At 48.0% G+C, this 14,696-nt stretch overlaps 1 protein-coding gene across 10 annotated transcripts in view; it reads left to right on the forward strand.

Annotated features, from left to right (window-relative positions):
• Window positions 1-1,178: 1,178 nt before the first annotated feature.
• The window catches only part of NCAM1 (neural cell adhesion molecule 1), a 192,361-nt gene continuing 178,843 nt past the window's right edge, over window positions 1,179-14,696 (forward strand). For all 10 annotated transcript variants that reach the window (XM_070952538.1, XM_070952540.1, XM_070952541.1 and 7 more), the window contains exon 1: window positions 1,179-1,581. In XM_070952538.1, coding sequence (XP_070808639.1) covers window positions 1,491-1,581 — 91 coding nt within the window. In that variant the 5' untranslated portion in view covers window positions 1,179-1,490. The remainder of the gene's footprint in view (window positions 1,582-14,696) is intronic.

A 14,696-nucleotide genomic window follows, 5' to 3' on the forward strand; every position in this document is an offset into this window, starting at 1 on the left:
TCCCACCCCACTCTGGGGCTAGACAGAGGTGGTATTTGCCGGTTCTCTGAACTACTCAAAATTTCCGCTACCGGTTCTCCAGAACCTGTCAGAACCTGCTGGATTTCACCCCTGATCTAGAACCCTTGTTTACTCAGGGATGTTTTTTCTAGCATTTACCTCCCTTCTACCTAGGTTGCTCTGTCTAAGCACAAATTCATGGATTTTTCCAAGGAAATCCCGCATCCTGGCAGTTCCAGATGTATCAGGATTTCATGTACAAAGTGGTCCATCAGCCCGTTCAGGAATTCTGGGAGCTGTAGTCCCAATCCCTCTGAAGATGCCCATGTTAGCCTGTAGTGGACCTCTTTTGTAGAAGAAGTGCTTGTTTGAATGCTACATTCAGGGGTTCAGCCGGTGGGCATGTTTTGCCTCCCGAGGGTCTCGAGACGTTACATTTTGTCCAACGTTAGCAGTTGATTGGGATACGCCCCTCCCATCCCCACTGGTCCAAATGTTATTTTGAGTTTGGTTTCAATTTCAACCCCAAACTTTGCGTCTGTGGCTTTGGGCTTTGGCCAAGCTTGGCCCTATTTTCATGTCTTGGGAGTTGTATATGTTTCCTATAGACGGCAAAGTAAAAACAGCGCTCGTGTTTACATGTTCGGGGATAAATGAGAGGGGGGAAAAAACACCCCACCCTCAAATATGCCTACTCTTGCACACATAATTCCCCCCCCCCACAAAACCCTTCCAAGTTTTTTTTTAAAAATGCATTGGTATTTTTCCCCCCCTCTAACCACAGTAAAAAGAACCCTGTGCAAATGTGCACATTTCTCTGCAAATTAAAAGAAGAAGGAGGAGGAAGAGGAGGAGAAGGAGGAAGGGAAAGGGGTGGGTGGGTGGGAAAGAGCCTGATTTGATTTGATTTGAAGTGGGAAGGAATCCAGATCCTCCAACTAGTCAGCCAGTCCACCTTTTCTAGGCAGTTCCGCCTGCTTTTCCTCCCCTTTCTCTCTCTCTCTCTCCACCCTCCCATCCAAGCATCCTCCTGGATGCTGCCTATTGCACTGAACTATTTCGGTGGCCAGTCTGGGTGGAAGAATACCGGCGCAGTGCAGCGACCGCCTCCCTCCCCAAAGCAGGGAGAGCGCAGGGATCTGCTGCTCCTGCCCGCGTGCTGAGGCTCGGGACTGTCACTCATTCTCTGATCAGCTCCCGAAAGCAGCTCGGAAGCCGCTGGATTAAAAAAAAAAAAAGGGAAAAAAAATCAAACTGATTTTTCCCTCCCGCTAGCTTAAGAAACGGGGCAGCTCTGCATAGCTCGGTCGGTGGGGCTCTCGGGGGGGCCCATTCTGGACGTTTTTCTTTCCCCCCCTTTTTTTTCCTCCCCCCTCTTTCCTCCTCGCCTGGCATCTCCCGAGGTGACCCACCCAGGTTCCTAGCGAAGGAGGGGAATTGGAGCAACCGGGCAGCATCGCATCTGTAAGCGGTCCAGGGCGAAGAATCTCATGCAGCGCAACTTCTTCCGAGGCGGCCGGCCGGTGACAATGCTCCGAAGCACGGACCTCGTCTGGACTTGGCTTCTTCTGGGCACCGCAGGTACGGCTCGGGCTTTATGGTCTGGATGGGGTGGGGGGCTTTGCCAATGGGACCCCCGGAGGATGTTGGCTTGGCTGCCCGGTGGCTCCCCGGACGTCTCACCTGGGAGACCCTCCGGCAAGGCGCTGCCTCTTTTGGGGCTGGAGGGAGAGAGAGAGAGAGACCCTCTTGGCTTGCCTCGCCCTTGTGTCCCCCCCCCCCCACTCCCGTGGCTTGCTTTCCCTCTGCCCTCTCCGGCTTCGTGCGTGTCTGCGGAGCTCGGTGCCATTGCCAGGGCGCTAGCGGGCTTCGGAGGGCAGAATCTGGGACCGAGCCCCCCTCCCCTTCTTCCTCCTCCTCGCCTGGTCGTGGAATCTTGCGTGGAAACAATGAGCTTGGCACCGGGGGTTGGAGGGAGGGGAGTGGGGGGGGAGTCCGTCCAGCGGGCTCCGATAAACGGGCTGCAGAATTGCGCGCAGGCAAGGCGACCCCCCGAAAGTGGGTGCGGACGCGGCAGGCAGGCAGGCAGGCAAGGAGGGAAGCAGGGAAGGGCCCGTGGGATGGGGGCGTGGGGGGGGGCGGGTGGAAACCTCGGCGCACCCACCCAACCCAACCTACCCTACCCAACCCAACCCAACTCAACTCAACCCAACCCCCGGAGGGCTGCTCTGGTGATGCCCCTCTCCTAGCAACGTCGCCCTCATTCAAACCAGCATGCAAAATTTGAGGGATTGGTTGGGACAGGGGTGGGGGGGGCTGGATGCTGGGTTGGTGTGGGGGTTGGGGAACCCGCGCCGTTTGACAGGCGAAGCGGGGGGAGGGGGCTGGAAAGGGCGTGCAGCAAGGGCGCACGGCGGGGGAGACGGCCCGGGCGCCTTTTTTGGGGGGGGTCTCTCTGTGTGTGTAATGTATGTGTAATGTGTGTGTAAATCAGCTGCGCCTTTGCAAGGGGGGGGGCAGGTGCAGATGTGGGGCAGGGATTTTGAGCCCCTCCGCGCGCGCGGTGATGCCGAGTCTGGCTCGCGTGCCAACTGCAGACAATGGAGGGAGGCGGCGGCGGCGGCTGCGTGGAGGGGGTTCGCGGGGCCGCCGTGGAAGGGGGCAAGGGCTGCCTTCCCCCCCTCCATCCCCGCCCCTCGGGTGACTCGCGGATGATCCCTTCTGCCGGGCGGCCCCGACACGTCTCTCCCCCCGCCGCCGTTGTCATTTCCCCGCGTCCAATTATCTGTAATTTAATTCATTAAGCTGGGCTGTTTGCAGAAGCGCACCCCTTGCTTTGGGGAGGGGGCGGCGGCGGGCGATTCCCGGGTGGGCAGAGAAGCAGAGGCGGCTTGGAGTTTGCAAAGAGCTCGGCGAGGAATGTGGGAGGGGGGATTGGGGAGGGGTAGGATAAGGGGGGGCTCCGGGGTCGGCGCCGGCGGAGGCCAAGTGGAGGGGTGGGGGTTCAGTTGGAGGGGGCGCGGAGGAAAGGGAAAAAAAAAAGACTCCGTGCAAGCGGGGCTAAGGCGAGAGGAAAAGACCCCCTCCCCATTTATGGGGGGCGTGGAGAGGGGGGGGGAAGAGAAAGAGAGAGAGAAATAACAACAACAAAAAGGGCTGGTCGGAAAGGATGCGCGCCCCCGCCTCCGCCCCTCCTGGGTCTTGCGAGCCGAGCCAGGCGCGCGCCTCCGCCGCGGGAAGAGCGAGCGAGCCCCGGGCCCGGGGAAAAAAGAGGGGGGGGGGGGAGAGAGAGAGAGAGAGGCGTTGTTGACGGCCGTCTGGGCCAATCAGAGCTCCGCGGCGCCCGGGCGGGAAATGCCGTTAAGCTCCGCAGCTGCTTTTCTCTGAGCCGCGCCCAGGGTCTGCCCGAGCTTCTCCAAGCGGGCGCCCGCCTGAGCAAAGGCTGCCAGGTCGGCTCCTGCGTGCAGCTGAGCCTCTGGGGGGCTCATGGGGGAAGGACCTGTCAAGGGTCTCTCTCTCTCTCTCCTTCCCAAAGGGTTCTTCTTCTGGACATCAGAGCCCCTTGGCATCCCAAGAGCTGGGCAAGCGAAGACGTGGGCATTTTGCCCTCCTGTCTCTAAGATGCCCCCCCAGCCCCGAATTGGGTCTCCCCTAGATTGGCCTGGCAACTTGAAGGGCTTTGGCTGGAGTGGTGGTCACCCTCCCATGTGACCCACCAACAGGGCCAGTGAGGTTTCCTCAGATTGCCCCCTTCGATCGGAAGGGCTGGAGAGGGGACTCCCAGTCCTCTTTCCGTGGGCATGGACCCCTGCCCCCAAGTGCCCCTTTGACGGGCGTAGCTGGTGAGTTGGCCTTCCACCCAACTTTTGATGGACGCGGCCAGAGAGAAGGTCCACAAATTGCCCTTCATAGGGCAATTGCCCTCTCAACCGTGCCCCTTTCCTTCCCTGGCACACCCACAGCCCTGGTTACTCTACTCCAGCTGGGTTTACCACCTGCCAGGTGGGCCTTGAGTGATATACCAGCACCAGTCTTCCATTCAGAGCCATGGCCAACTTGCAATGTTGTGGTAACTCCAAAGCCTTCTCCTTGCACAAGACTGATGCTTGGTGCACGTCCCACCTGATACAGGTAAGGGCCTTTTGCAACTGTGTGTTGTAGCCACTGGCCTGTGTTGGAATTGTGTCTTATCCCAAAGCTGCTTTTTTCAAGAGGCAACTGGACTTTTTTCTTTGAAGACTTTTCGCTTCTCATGCAAGAAGCTTCTTGAGAGCTGAAGAAGCTTCTTGGATGAGAAGCGAAACGTCTTCAAAGAAAAAGCAAAAAATCCAGTTATCTCCTGAAAAAATGCCTTTGGGACATCCATGTCCTGGATGATGGAGAATCTCCATAGATATTTGATTGTGCCTTATATACACATGGTTTTAGTCCTAGTTTCTACAGCGGTAGAGTTCAACCTTGGCAACTTGTGGACTTCAACTCCCAGAATTCCCTAGCCAGCATGGCTTGCTGGGGAATTTTGGGAGTTGAAATCCACAACTTTTCAAGTGGCCAAGTGTAGAGACCAGGGGTTAAATCCAGCAGGTTCCGACAGGTTCTGGAGAACTGGTATAGTGGGAATTTTGAGCAGTTTGGAGAACTCACAAATACCACCTCTGGCTGGCCCCAGAGTGGGGTGAGAATGGAGATTTTGCAATAGCCTTTCCCCAGGAGTGGGGTGGGAATGGAGATTTTGCAGTATCCTTCCCCTGTCACACCCACCAAGCCACTGGCTGGCCCCAGAGTGGGGTGGGAATGGAGATTTTGCAGTATCCTTCCCCTGTCACACCCACCAAGCCACACCCACAGAACCAGTAGTAAAAAAAAAATTGGATTTCACCACTGGTGGAGACCCCTGGATTACGGCATGAGATTTACTACAGTTCTGGCCAAAGGAAAACGTAGCATTAGCCTCACCACCTATGTCCTCTTCTATTATTATTATTATTATTATTATTATTATTATTATTATTATTATTATTTGAGAATATTATTATAACTTGAGAACTGAGATAGGAGCCATCTAGCTTCCTTAGCCATCCACAAGACTTCAAGTATTGATATGTGTTTTAGTTCTGGCTGTGCACCGCCCTGAGTCCACTAGGAGAAGGGCGGGATATAAATTGAAAAAAATAATTAAAAATTAATTAAATTAATTAAGCTGCCAAGGTTGGGCACCCCTGTTCTACAGTTTACTCTTTGATCATTGTTTACGTGGGCATTGTTGGCATCCTCTTACATTATTTGAGGATGTTGACAATGGAACAGTGTGGCCTGTGTTAAGAGGTCATTGGTCTCCTTGTTGCAAGAAGCTTGATGAGATGAGTCTTCTTCTCATAGTTGACTCTTATCCAGATGCATCTCAGCTGGGAGAAACTCTTGGAGGAATCGTCTTGACGTGTCTTATCATTTATTTGGATTAACGATATTTGGATTATTTTTTTCCCCCACCGGAGGTTGATTCCATTGCTTCTTTATCAAGTCTACCGGAGTTCTTTGATGTTATCTGCTAGTAGGCAGAAGGTGGTTGATAGACCACTTATGGTCTACCTGTCGTAGCAAGAGTTGGCTGCTCATTTGCAGGTTTTGTAAAAAAAAAAATGTGCATCAGTTAGATCTAGCCTCTGGTGGCAATAACTTTTTGCAGCTTTTTTTTTTTTTAAATTTGATTTGTAGTTTATGTTTTTATTTGGCTGTTCACTGCCCTGAGTCCTCAGGGAGAAGGGCGGTATACAAATTTAAAAATAAATAAATAAATAAATTTATATGCCGCCCTTCTCCAGAGACTCAGGGCGGTTTACAATGTGCTAAGCAATAGCCTTCATACTTTTGTATATTTATACAAAGTCAGTTTATTGCCCCCACAATCTGGGTCCTCATTTTACCTACCTTAGAAAGGATGGAAGGCTGAGTCAACCTTGAGCCTGGCGAGATTTGAACTTACTAATTGCAGACAGCTGGAGTTAAATTACAGTGCATTAGTCTGCTGAGCTATCCAGGCTCAGCTTAGTATTTGTTTATGGTTGATGTCCCAAAGATGTTTTTTCAGGAGGCAACTGGACTTGGTTTTTTTCTTTTCTTTTGAAGACGTTTCGCTTCTCATCCAAGAAGCTTCTTCGGCTCTTGACTGGATGGTGGGGAATGGAAGGATTGATGCTCCTTGCAGACAGCTGGTCATTTGCATCCTTTTTAAGGGTCATTGAGGCTACTTGGAGGTTTATCTGTGTCCTCAGGGACACCTGAGTGGTGCAAATGATTCCTGTAGTCTGCCATTTTTCCCCCTCTGGAAATCCATTCCTCCTCCCACCCCATTCCAAGGGTCTTCTATCCCAAATTGTATAGCTAAAAGTCTGTAGAGATTCTCAGTCCTCCAGGCCATGGTTGTCCCAAAAGGGCCTTTTTTTTTTTTTCAGGAGGCAACTGGACTTTCTGGTTTCTTCTTTTGAAGACTGAGCTGAAGAAGCTTCTTGGACTAGAAATAAAACATCTTCAAAAGAAAAAAACAAACAAGAAATTCCAGTTGCCTTCTGAAAAAAAGCATCTTTGGGACCACCATGGCCTGGAGGACTGAGAATCTCTACAGACTTTTATGGATGATGGTACGGGTAGTCCTCAGTTTACAAGCATTTGCTTAGTGACCGTTTGAAGTTACAATGGCACTGAAAAAATGACGTACGATCATTGTTCACACTTACAACCCGTTCCAGTATCCCCAGGATCATGCGATCAAAATTCGGAGGCTTGGCAACAGGCATGTACTTATGACGGTTGCCGTATCCCGGAGTCATGAGGTCATCTTTTGTAACCTTCTGATAGGCGAAGTCAAAATGCGAAGCCAGATTCGCTTAAGAACTGTGTTACTAGCAGTAGCACTTATATACCGCTTCACAGCTCTCTCTAAGCCAGAGTTCTTCAAACTTGGCAGCTTTAAGACTTGTGGACTTCAACTCCCAGAATTCTCCAGCCAGCTGGCTGGAGAATTCTGGGAGTTGAAATCCACAAGTCTTAAAGCTGCCAAGTTTGGGGACCCCTGCTCTCAGCAGTTTACAGAGTCAGCATATTGTTAACCTAAGAACTTCCGTGATTCATTTAACAACTGTGGCAAGAAGGGATGTAAAATGGGACAAAGTTCACTTAACTGTCTTGCTTAGCAATTTTGGGCTCAATTGTAGCCCTAAGTCAAAGACTGCCCGCATTGTGTATACCAGGGGTCTGCAACCTTAAACACTCAAAGAGCCATTTGAACCCGTCTCCCACAGAAAAGAAAACACCGGGAGCCACAAAATCCTTCCTGTGCCTGACTATTTCTTGAGCGGCCACAAAACTAGCAGGTGTAGCTGAATTAAACATTCTGTTTTCTTCTGAAATTTTTCTTTTCTTGGATTTTCAGCCTACCGGGGGTTGAAAAGCTCAATAAATTGTGTGCTAGCGGGTGTCGCACATTGGCGGTTGTGACGCCTATTTTGAGTGACAGGGAGCCGCAGCAGAGGGGTGAAAGAGCCACATGCGGCTCCAGAGCCGCAGATTGCTAACCCCTGGTGTATACCAATAAAATACGTTAATCTAGCCATCCTGTTCAGCATGTTATATGTATCGAGCTGTATCCATCGTGGTGATCAATAACTTTCCACAATATGGGCAAATCAAAAAGGTAATAGGAATAAGATGCTACTGTATCAAAAAGACACTGTGGTAACAAAAATTGACCAACCTAAATAAAAATGGTTTTTTGCTGTAATTAGGCAGACAACAGCTCCTTGAAATGGGACACATACATTGTTGCAAAAGCTTTTGTGGAGCCTATTCTCAAAACACAAAATATGTTGCCGATCACTGAGTATCTTTTCCTTGGCCTTTGTTACACTATCTCATCTCGTTGTGCTCTGCACTTACACAACCAATACTGTGCTCTGAATAGGGTCACATCCCCAGGAACCTACTAATCTACAAGTAGTAGATTGATTGTATTGTTTGACACTGGTCTTCATTCATTCCAAATGATATTGTAATTGTAATATTGTTATTGTAATGTCGGTACTGACGAGTCAATGCAAAATACTTGTAACTACCTCTCTTCGTCTTTTGGCTGTATTGTCTCACTGCTTCATTTGTTGTCAAATAAAAGTTGTACATTTTGTGTATGCTATCGTAACTGGGTACGTCTAGTCTGATGAAAAGAAGGACTAGGGGTGACATGATAGCAGTCTTCCAATATTTGAGAGGCTGCCACAAAGAAGAGGGAGTCAAGCTGTTCTCCAAAGCACCTGAAGGCCAGACAAGGAATAATGGATGGAAACTAATCAAGAAGAGAAGCAACCTAAAACTAAGAAATTTCCTAACAGTGAGGACAATTAACCAGTGGAACAGCTTGCCACCAGAAGTTGTGGATGCTCCATCACTGGAGGTTTTTAAGAAGAGATTGGATAACCATTTGTCTGAAGCGGTGTAGGGTTTCCTGCCTAAACAGGGGGTTGGACTAGAAGACCTCCAAGGTCCCTTCCAACTCTGTTATTCTAAATTCTAAATCCAGGGGTTTCCATGGAAAGATTAAAAAAAAACCCAACCCATTAAAACACACAAAAAAAGAAGCAGAGGTTTGATCAGTGAATAAGCCATAGGGTTCTGATATTTTCAGGGGATGAGGGAAGGGCACATCCTAAAAAAATTCAGGGTGTTTTGGACTCTGAGACTAGGACCCTCATCACTCTTGGCAGGATGGTGAATGGAAGGAAGACTGTGGTACACAAGATTGGCCTTAACATGACATTTTTACATGGAAGTGTTGGGGGGCGGGTGGTGGGGGGAGAGAAAAAAAATCCCAGGTTGGCACTAAGAATTGTCAACTTATTTTTCTTCTCGAAAGGAAAGCTAAACACAGATTACATGCACTCTAGAGAGGTGTCCGCTTCTAAATGCGTCAGCTTCAAGATAATTTTAAGAACTTGGAATCTAGCTGATAACGGAAGAACCGTTTGTAGGACAGGAGGGCTAGCCGATGTGAGGAAAATATGCAGGTTGAGATGATTCAATTTTAAGGAATGCTTCTGTTCCAGGGTTGTGAATTGTTCAGGGAGTCTAGACAAAGCGAAGCATGTCTTTTGCTGCAGGGAGTTGCCCCCCACCCTCTCAAGCTCTTGGAGTTAGCATGCTTCTCTCTGCTTTTTTGTCATAGATTTTGGGTCAAGTGAGAAGCTTGGCATAGGACTTGGGTATATTGTGTTTTGTCATAATGGCGGACACACCGATGTAGACACAAGATACGGTTCTGGGTTCTCCTAAAAATTAGCCATGTGCTCAGGATTGAATGTGGGTCCTTGTGCTTTCTGAGCTTGGTGGTTTTCCTACAGATGTTTCATGACCCAACGGTGCGCTGATGATGTAACTTAGTTGGGACATGAAACGTCTCCAAGAAAGCAACCAAGCCAGGGGTGAAATGCAGCAGGTTCTGACAGGTTCTGGAGAACCGGTAGCGGAAATTTTGAGTAGTTCGGAGAACCGGCAAATACCACCTCCAGTTGGCCCCAGAGTAGGGTGGGAATGGAGATTTTGCAATATCCTTCCCTGGAGTGGGGAAGGAATGGGGATTTTGCAATATCCTTCCCCCAGGAATGGGGTGGGAATGGGGTTTTTGCAGTATCCTTTCCCTGGAGTGGGGTGGAAATGGAGATTTTGCAATATCCTTCCCTGGAGTGGGGAAGGAATGGGGATTTTGCAGTATCCTTCCCCTGGAGTGGGGTGGAAATGGAGATTTTGCAATATCCTTCCCCTGGTGTGGGGAGGGAATGGAGATTTTGCAATATCCTTCCCCCAGGAGTGGGGAGGGAATGGGGATTTTGCAGTATCCTTTCCTGCCACGCCCACCAAGCCACACCACGCCCACCAAGCCACGCCGATAGAACCGGTAGTAAAAAAGTTTGGATTTCCCCACTGAACCAAGCGCCTCTCAGATTACCATGGGTGTGAGAGAGAAAGTGGGGCCTGGTTGGATGGCACCATTTCTCCCATGTTTCTCTGTCTAGTTCCACCATTGTCCTTATGTTGGGAATGAAGTCTCTGTACAATGTAAGACTTACAGCAAGTTTACAGAGTTTACAGATTAAGAGTTGGAAGGGACCTTGTAGGTAATGTAGTCCAATCCAGTGGTGAAATCCAAATTTTTTTTACTACCAGTTCTGTGGGCATAGCTTGGTGGATGGGGCATGGCTTGGTGGGTGTGGCAGGGAAGGATACTGCCAAATCCCCATTCCCTCCCCACTCCTGGGAGAAGGATATTGCAAAATCTCCATTCCCACCCGATCTGGGGCCAGCCAGAGGTGGTATTTGCCAGTTCTCCAAACTACTCAAAATTTCCGCTACCGGTTCGTCAGAACCTGATGGATTTCACCCCTGGTCCAATCCCCCACTCAGACCCTACACCATTTCTGAGAGATGGCAATCCAGTCTCTTCTTGAAAGCTTCCAGTGATGAAGCTCCCACAACTTCCGAAGGCAACTTCTGTTCCATGGGTTGATTGTTCTCACTGTCAGAAAATTCCTCCGTATTTTCTAGGTTGAATCTCTCCTTGATCAGTTTCCATCCATGATTCCTTGTCTGGCTTGTTCTTCTGATGTTGCCACCCCCAAATCCAACCGTTGCAGTCTTAACAATTCACATTGTGAGAAGTCACCGTCTTCATCTTACTTTGGGAGACTCAAGAACGCATGTAATAGACTTGCTAAGGGTACTAAGGATTGTGCGGTTGTGAGCCTACACACTTCCTGAGCAGAAGGCTTTTTTAAAAAAACGGAATCACGTGAAATGGGGCCGGGGGGGGGGGAGGAAAGAAGGGAAGGAATGATATGCATAATAATAAACAAAAGTATTCGGAGGATCCTGGTTTGAAGGGTGCTAAGCCATCTGTCTTGGGGAGGAGAGGGGAGGGGGACGGCTTCAAAGAGAAGAGGGGAGGCGAGGCAGAGTAGCAAATGAGCACCCCCTCAAGGTCACGATGTAATTAAGACAAGCCGTCTGACTTATTTACAGTAGGGTAAAGAAAGCAGAAATCTTGATGGTTATTAGCTTTGATGACTGCCTTTGGAGGTCATCTGCTGGGTGATTGGTGACCCTTCTTGTACAGTTGGTTGCCCATTGTGAAAACTCTTCTGGACTAGAAGGACCAGGGGTCTGGTCCAGCAGGGCAGTGCTTACGTAGTAGCCCTATCCTTCAGTAGGAGACAGAAGATGATGTGATAGGGAAGCCCTCAGTAGGACTGTAATCTCTGCTAGATGCCCCCTCTTGTCCCAACAGCCTTTCAAAACCATTTCCCTTTGGTTGACCTGTGTGTCAGGGATCCTGACACCCCCAAGGTAGTTTCCTGAACAAAACAGAAATGCCAGCCTTTCATTTATGGATACAGCAGATGGCTCTTCTCTTCCCATCTTCCTGGAATGTGTTCTTAACTAACAGAGATATTTTTTATTTATTTATTTTTTCAGATTTCTATACCGCCCATCTCCTTTTGGACTCAGGGCGGTGAACAACCAAAAGTAAAACATTTGTGCACAAAAGTTAAAATAGATTTAAAATAATTAAATAAAGTTTGGCCCATAATTTAAAACATTTCATTTCAAAACCAAAACCAACCATAAAATCAGGCCAGCCCGGCTAATTGAAAAAATAGTTTTAAGGGCCCGACGAAAAGTCTGGAGGTCTGGGATCACTCGTATCTCTGGGGGTAGATTGTTCCAGAGGGCGGGTGCCCCCACAGAGAAGGCTCTCCCCCTGGGGGTTGCCAGCCGACATTGTCTGGCCGACGGCACCCTGAGGAGGCCCTCTCTGTGGGAGCGAACTGGCCGGTGGGAGGCAATTGGTGGCAGAAGACGGTCCCGTAAGTACCCCGGCCCTAAGCCATGGAGCGCTTTAAAGGTGATCACCAACACCTTGAAGCGCACCCGGAAGTCCACCGGAAGCCAATGCAGCTGGCGCAGGAGAGGAGTCACATGGGAGCGCCCCGTCGCTCCCATAATCCCCCGTGCGGCTGCATTCTGCACCAGTTGGAGCCTCCGGGTGCACCCCAAGGGGAGCCCCATGTAGAGAGCGTTACAATAGTCCCGACGAGAAGTGGCGAGTGCTTGAGTGACCGTGCGTAGGGAGTCCCAATCCAGAAAGGGACGCAACTGGCGTATCAGGCGAACTTGATATTTGGATATATTGACATGCAGATTTGGAAATCTCGGTTTTGTCCAGGTGACTTTTGAAAGGGACGCTTAGTTTAATGCTGACTGGATGGATTTTAGTATTTTAAAGCAGGGGTCTCCCAACCTTGGCAATTTTAAGACTCGTGAGCTTCAACTGCCAGAATTCCACTGAGGAACTCCGGGACTTGAAGTCCACAAGTCTTTAAAGAAGTTGCCAAGGTTGGAGACCTCTGTTTTAAAGCATTCAGGGCTGTGGCTACCTTTTAGATTTCAAAATTGCCCTTATACGTTTTCTGTCTAACCCCAGATAGTTACTTATGTATTTATTTTTCAGTGCTCCTTTAGATCTGCTTTGGGTTTCCTGCTATTAAAAAAAATACAGCACATAATTGCATTTTCCTCATGTGGCATGGTGTGAGTTGGGTGGTGTGAGGCCAGGGGAGGAGAGAATTTAAAGACATTGTAAGTGCTACCATTAATCTAAAGCAGGGGTCTCCAAACATTTAAGGTTTGTGAAATTCAGCTCCCAGAATTCCCCAGTTAGCATGGATGAAGTCCACAAGTCTTAAAAGTTGCCAAGGTTGGGGAGCCCTGAAGGAGCAAACAACCATTCCATGCGACAAAATCAAATTGCAGTGATTTAAAGAGTGCCATCCCTTTGTTTATCGATCACCAAAGTTATTTGAAAAGTATGCAGGATTCTCTCTTGTTTTATTGGAGTGATTGCAACTTCTTGGGCTGACATCCAGAGAGGTGTTTTGGGACACAACCTGGATTTATATCTATTCCATATTCTCAATCCCTATTGATTTTAACTTTATTGTACCATAAATAAACATTGGATTTCTGTAGTGGTCTCGCTGATATGGAGGGAGAAACCCATTCAGTGGTCTCTGAGATACTTTCCTAGGGGATAGAGAATTTCAGGCTCATTTACCAAAGCTAGTTTCATATGTACAACAAGAGAGTTTGATAAGTTCATTTACAAGGTGTTGAGACATTTACAAAGTCATTTTCTTGATAGGAAGTGTGCTCATAGATGTGTCAGGATAAATATGCAGAGATGTTTTGTGAAGAACAGATGAGTGCAGATGTAATAAACAATAATATATAGTAGTGTATGTATAGGTTCTCCTGTTTGAGGAGGAGGCTGGATTAGAAGACCTTCAAAGTCCCTTGCAGCTCTGTTCTATTCTTCTCCTTCTCCTTCTCCTTCTCCTTCTCCTTCTCCTTCTCCTTCTCCTTCTCCTTCTCCTTCTCCTTCCCCCCTTCTTCTTCTTCTTCTTCTTCTTCTTCTTCTTCTTCTTCTTCTTCTTCTTCTTCTTCTTCTTCTTCTTCTTCTTCTTCTTCTTCTTCTTCTTCTTCTCCTTCTCCTTCTCCTTCTCCTTCTCCTTCTCCTTCTTCTTCTTCTTCTTCTTCTTCTCCTTCTTCTCCTTCTTCTCCTTCTCCTTCTCCTTCTCCTTCTCCTTCTCCTTCTTCTTGAATCTCTTGCTGTTTCCTATAAGAATGACATCCTCTAGGCTTCTGGTCCATCTCCCTTAAATTTTTGTGCATGTTTGCAAATATTTCCAGTTTGGGAATATCATCCTTTAGCCATCATTAGAGTGAGTTTTGTTTTATTTTGTTTTGCTTTTTGTTGGGCAGAAATCCTGATTAGATTGTGCTGATCGTTGTCTTCATTTTGTCCAATATTCAAAGCACTGGAATAAAATGGGACGGTCAGATTTGTGGTGGCTCCTCTCCTTCCGTCTGAGAAAAATACCGCACAGGACTGAATCTTCGCTCCTATAAAGGGATGCTAATGAATTGGAGTTTGTTGGTGGTGTTATTACAGCCTTTTTCTCTGTGTTGAAAACGCTGCTTCTTTCTTGCAGCTGTTCATTAGGGACTTCGCCTTTGATGTTACCCACCAGTGCCAAATGGCAGGTTTTCAAATGCTTTTAATACGCTGCCTTTATAACTGTACCACAAAGTCTCCGCAAAGTGTCGGAACTTTTAAGTATCTGCTGGCATCTGCCTTTCAGTTTACAGTGCAGGGGTCAGAATCAGCCTACAAAAATGGCCAGGGACAATGTGATAAAATTAATTAAAATTAAAAAAAAAGTAATAATAATCGTGGCTCGCATGGTTTCCATAACTGACATTGCACTTAGGTAAGGAAGATTAACACCCATGGCAATATTTTCACTCGGTGACTATATAGTATTTATTTTGTATTGTTTGAGTTGGTTTTATGCTTTATGATGTACGTCACCCAGAATCAGTGGTTGAGGTAGATGGCTATAGAAATAAAATGAATTAACTAATTAGTTGTTTAATTAATTAAGCCCGAGTTCAGAGGTTGTTTCCCACTTCGTGGGAAGCTCTGCTTTTATCCTGACGTATGCAAAATAGCACCAGCCTCTTGGATAAGCTTGATAAATTCTGCTTTTATGTTATCTGGAGCAGTCATATTTCTGATGGGCATGAAAATGGCAATA

This window comes from Pituophis catenifer, unplaced genomic scaffold, assembly GCF_029215685.1.
Source record: "Pituophis catenifer annectens isolate HBS135680 unplaced genomic scaffold, rPitCat1.0.hap2 SCAF_12, whole genome shotgun sequence".
Taxonomy (NCBI): domain Eukaryota; kingdom Metazoa; phylum Chordata; class Lepidosauria; order Squamata; family Colubridae; genus Pituophis; species Pituophis catenifer.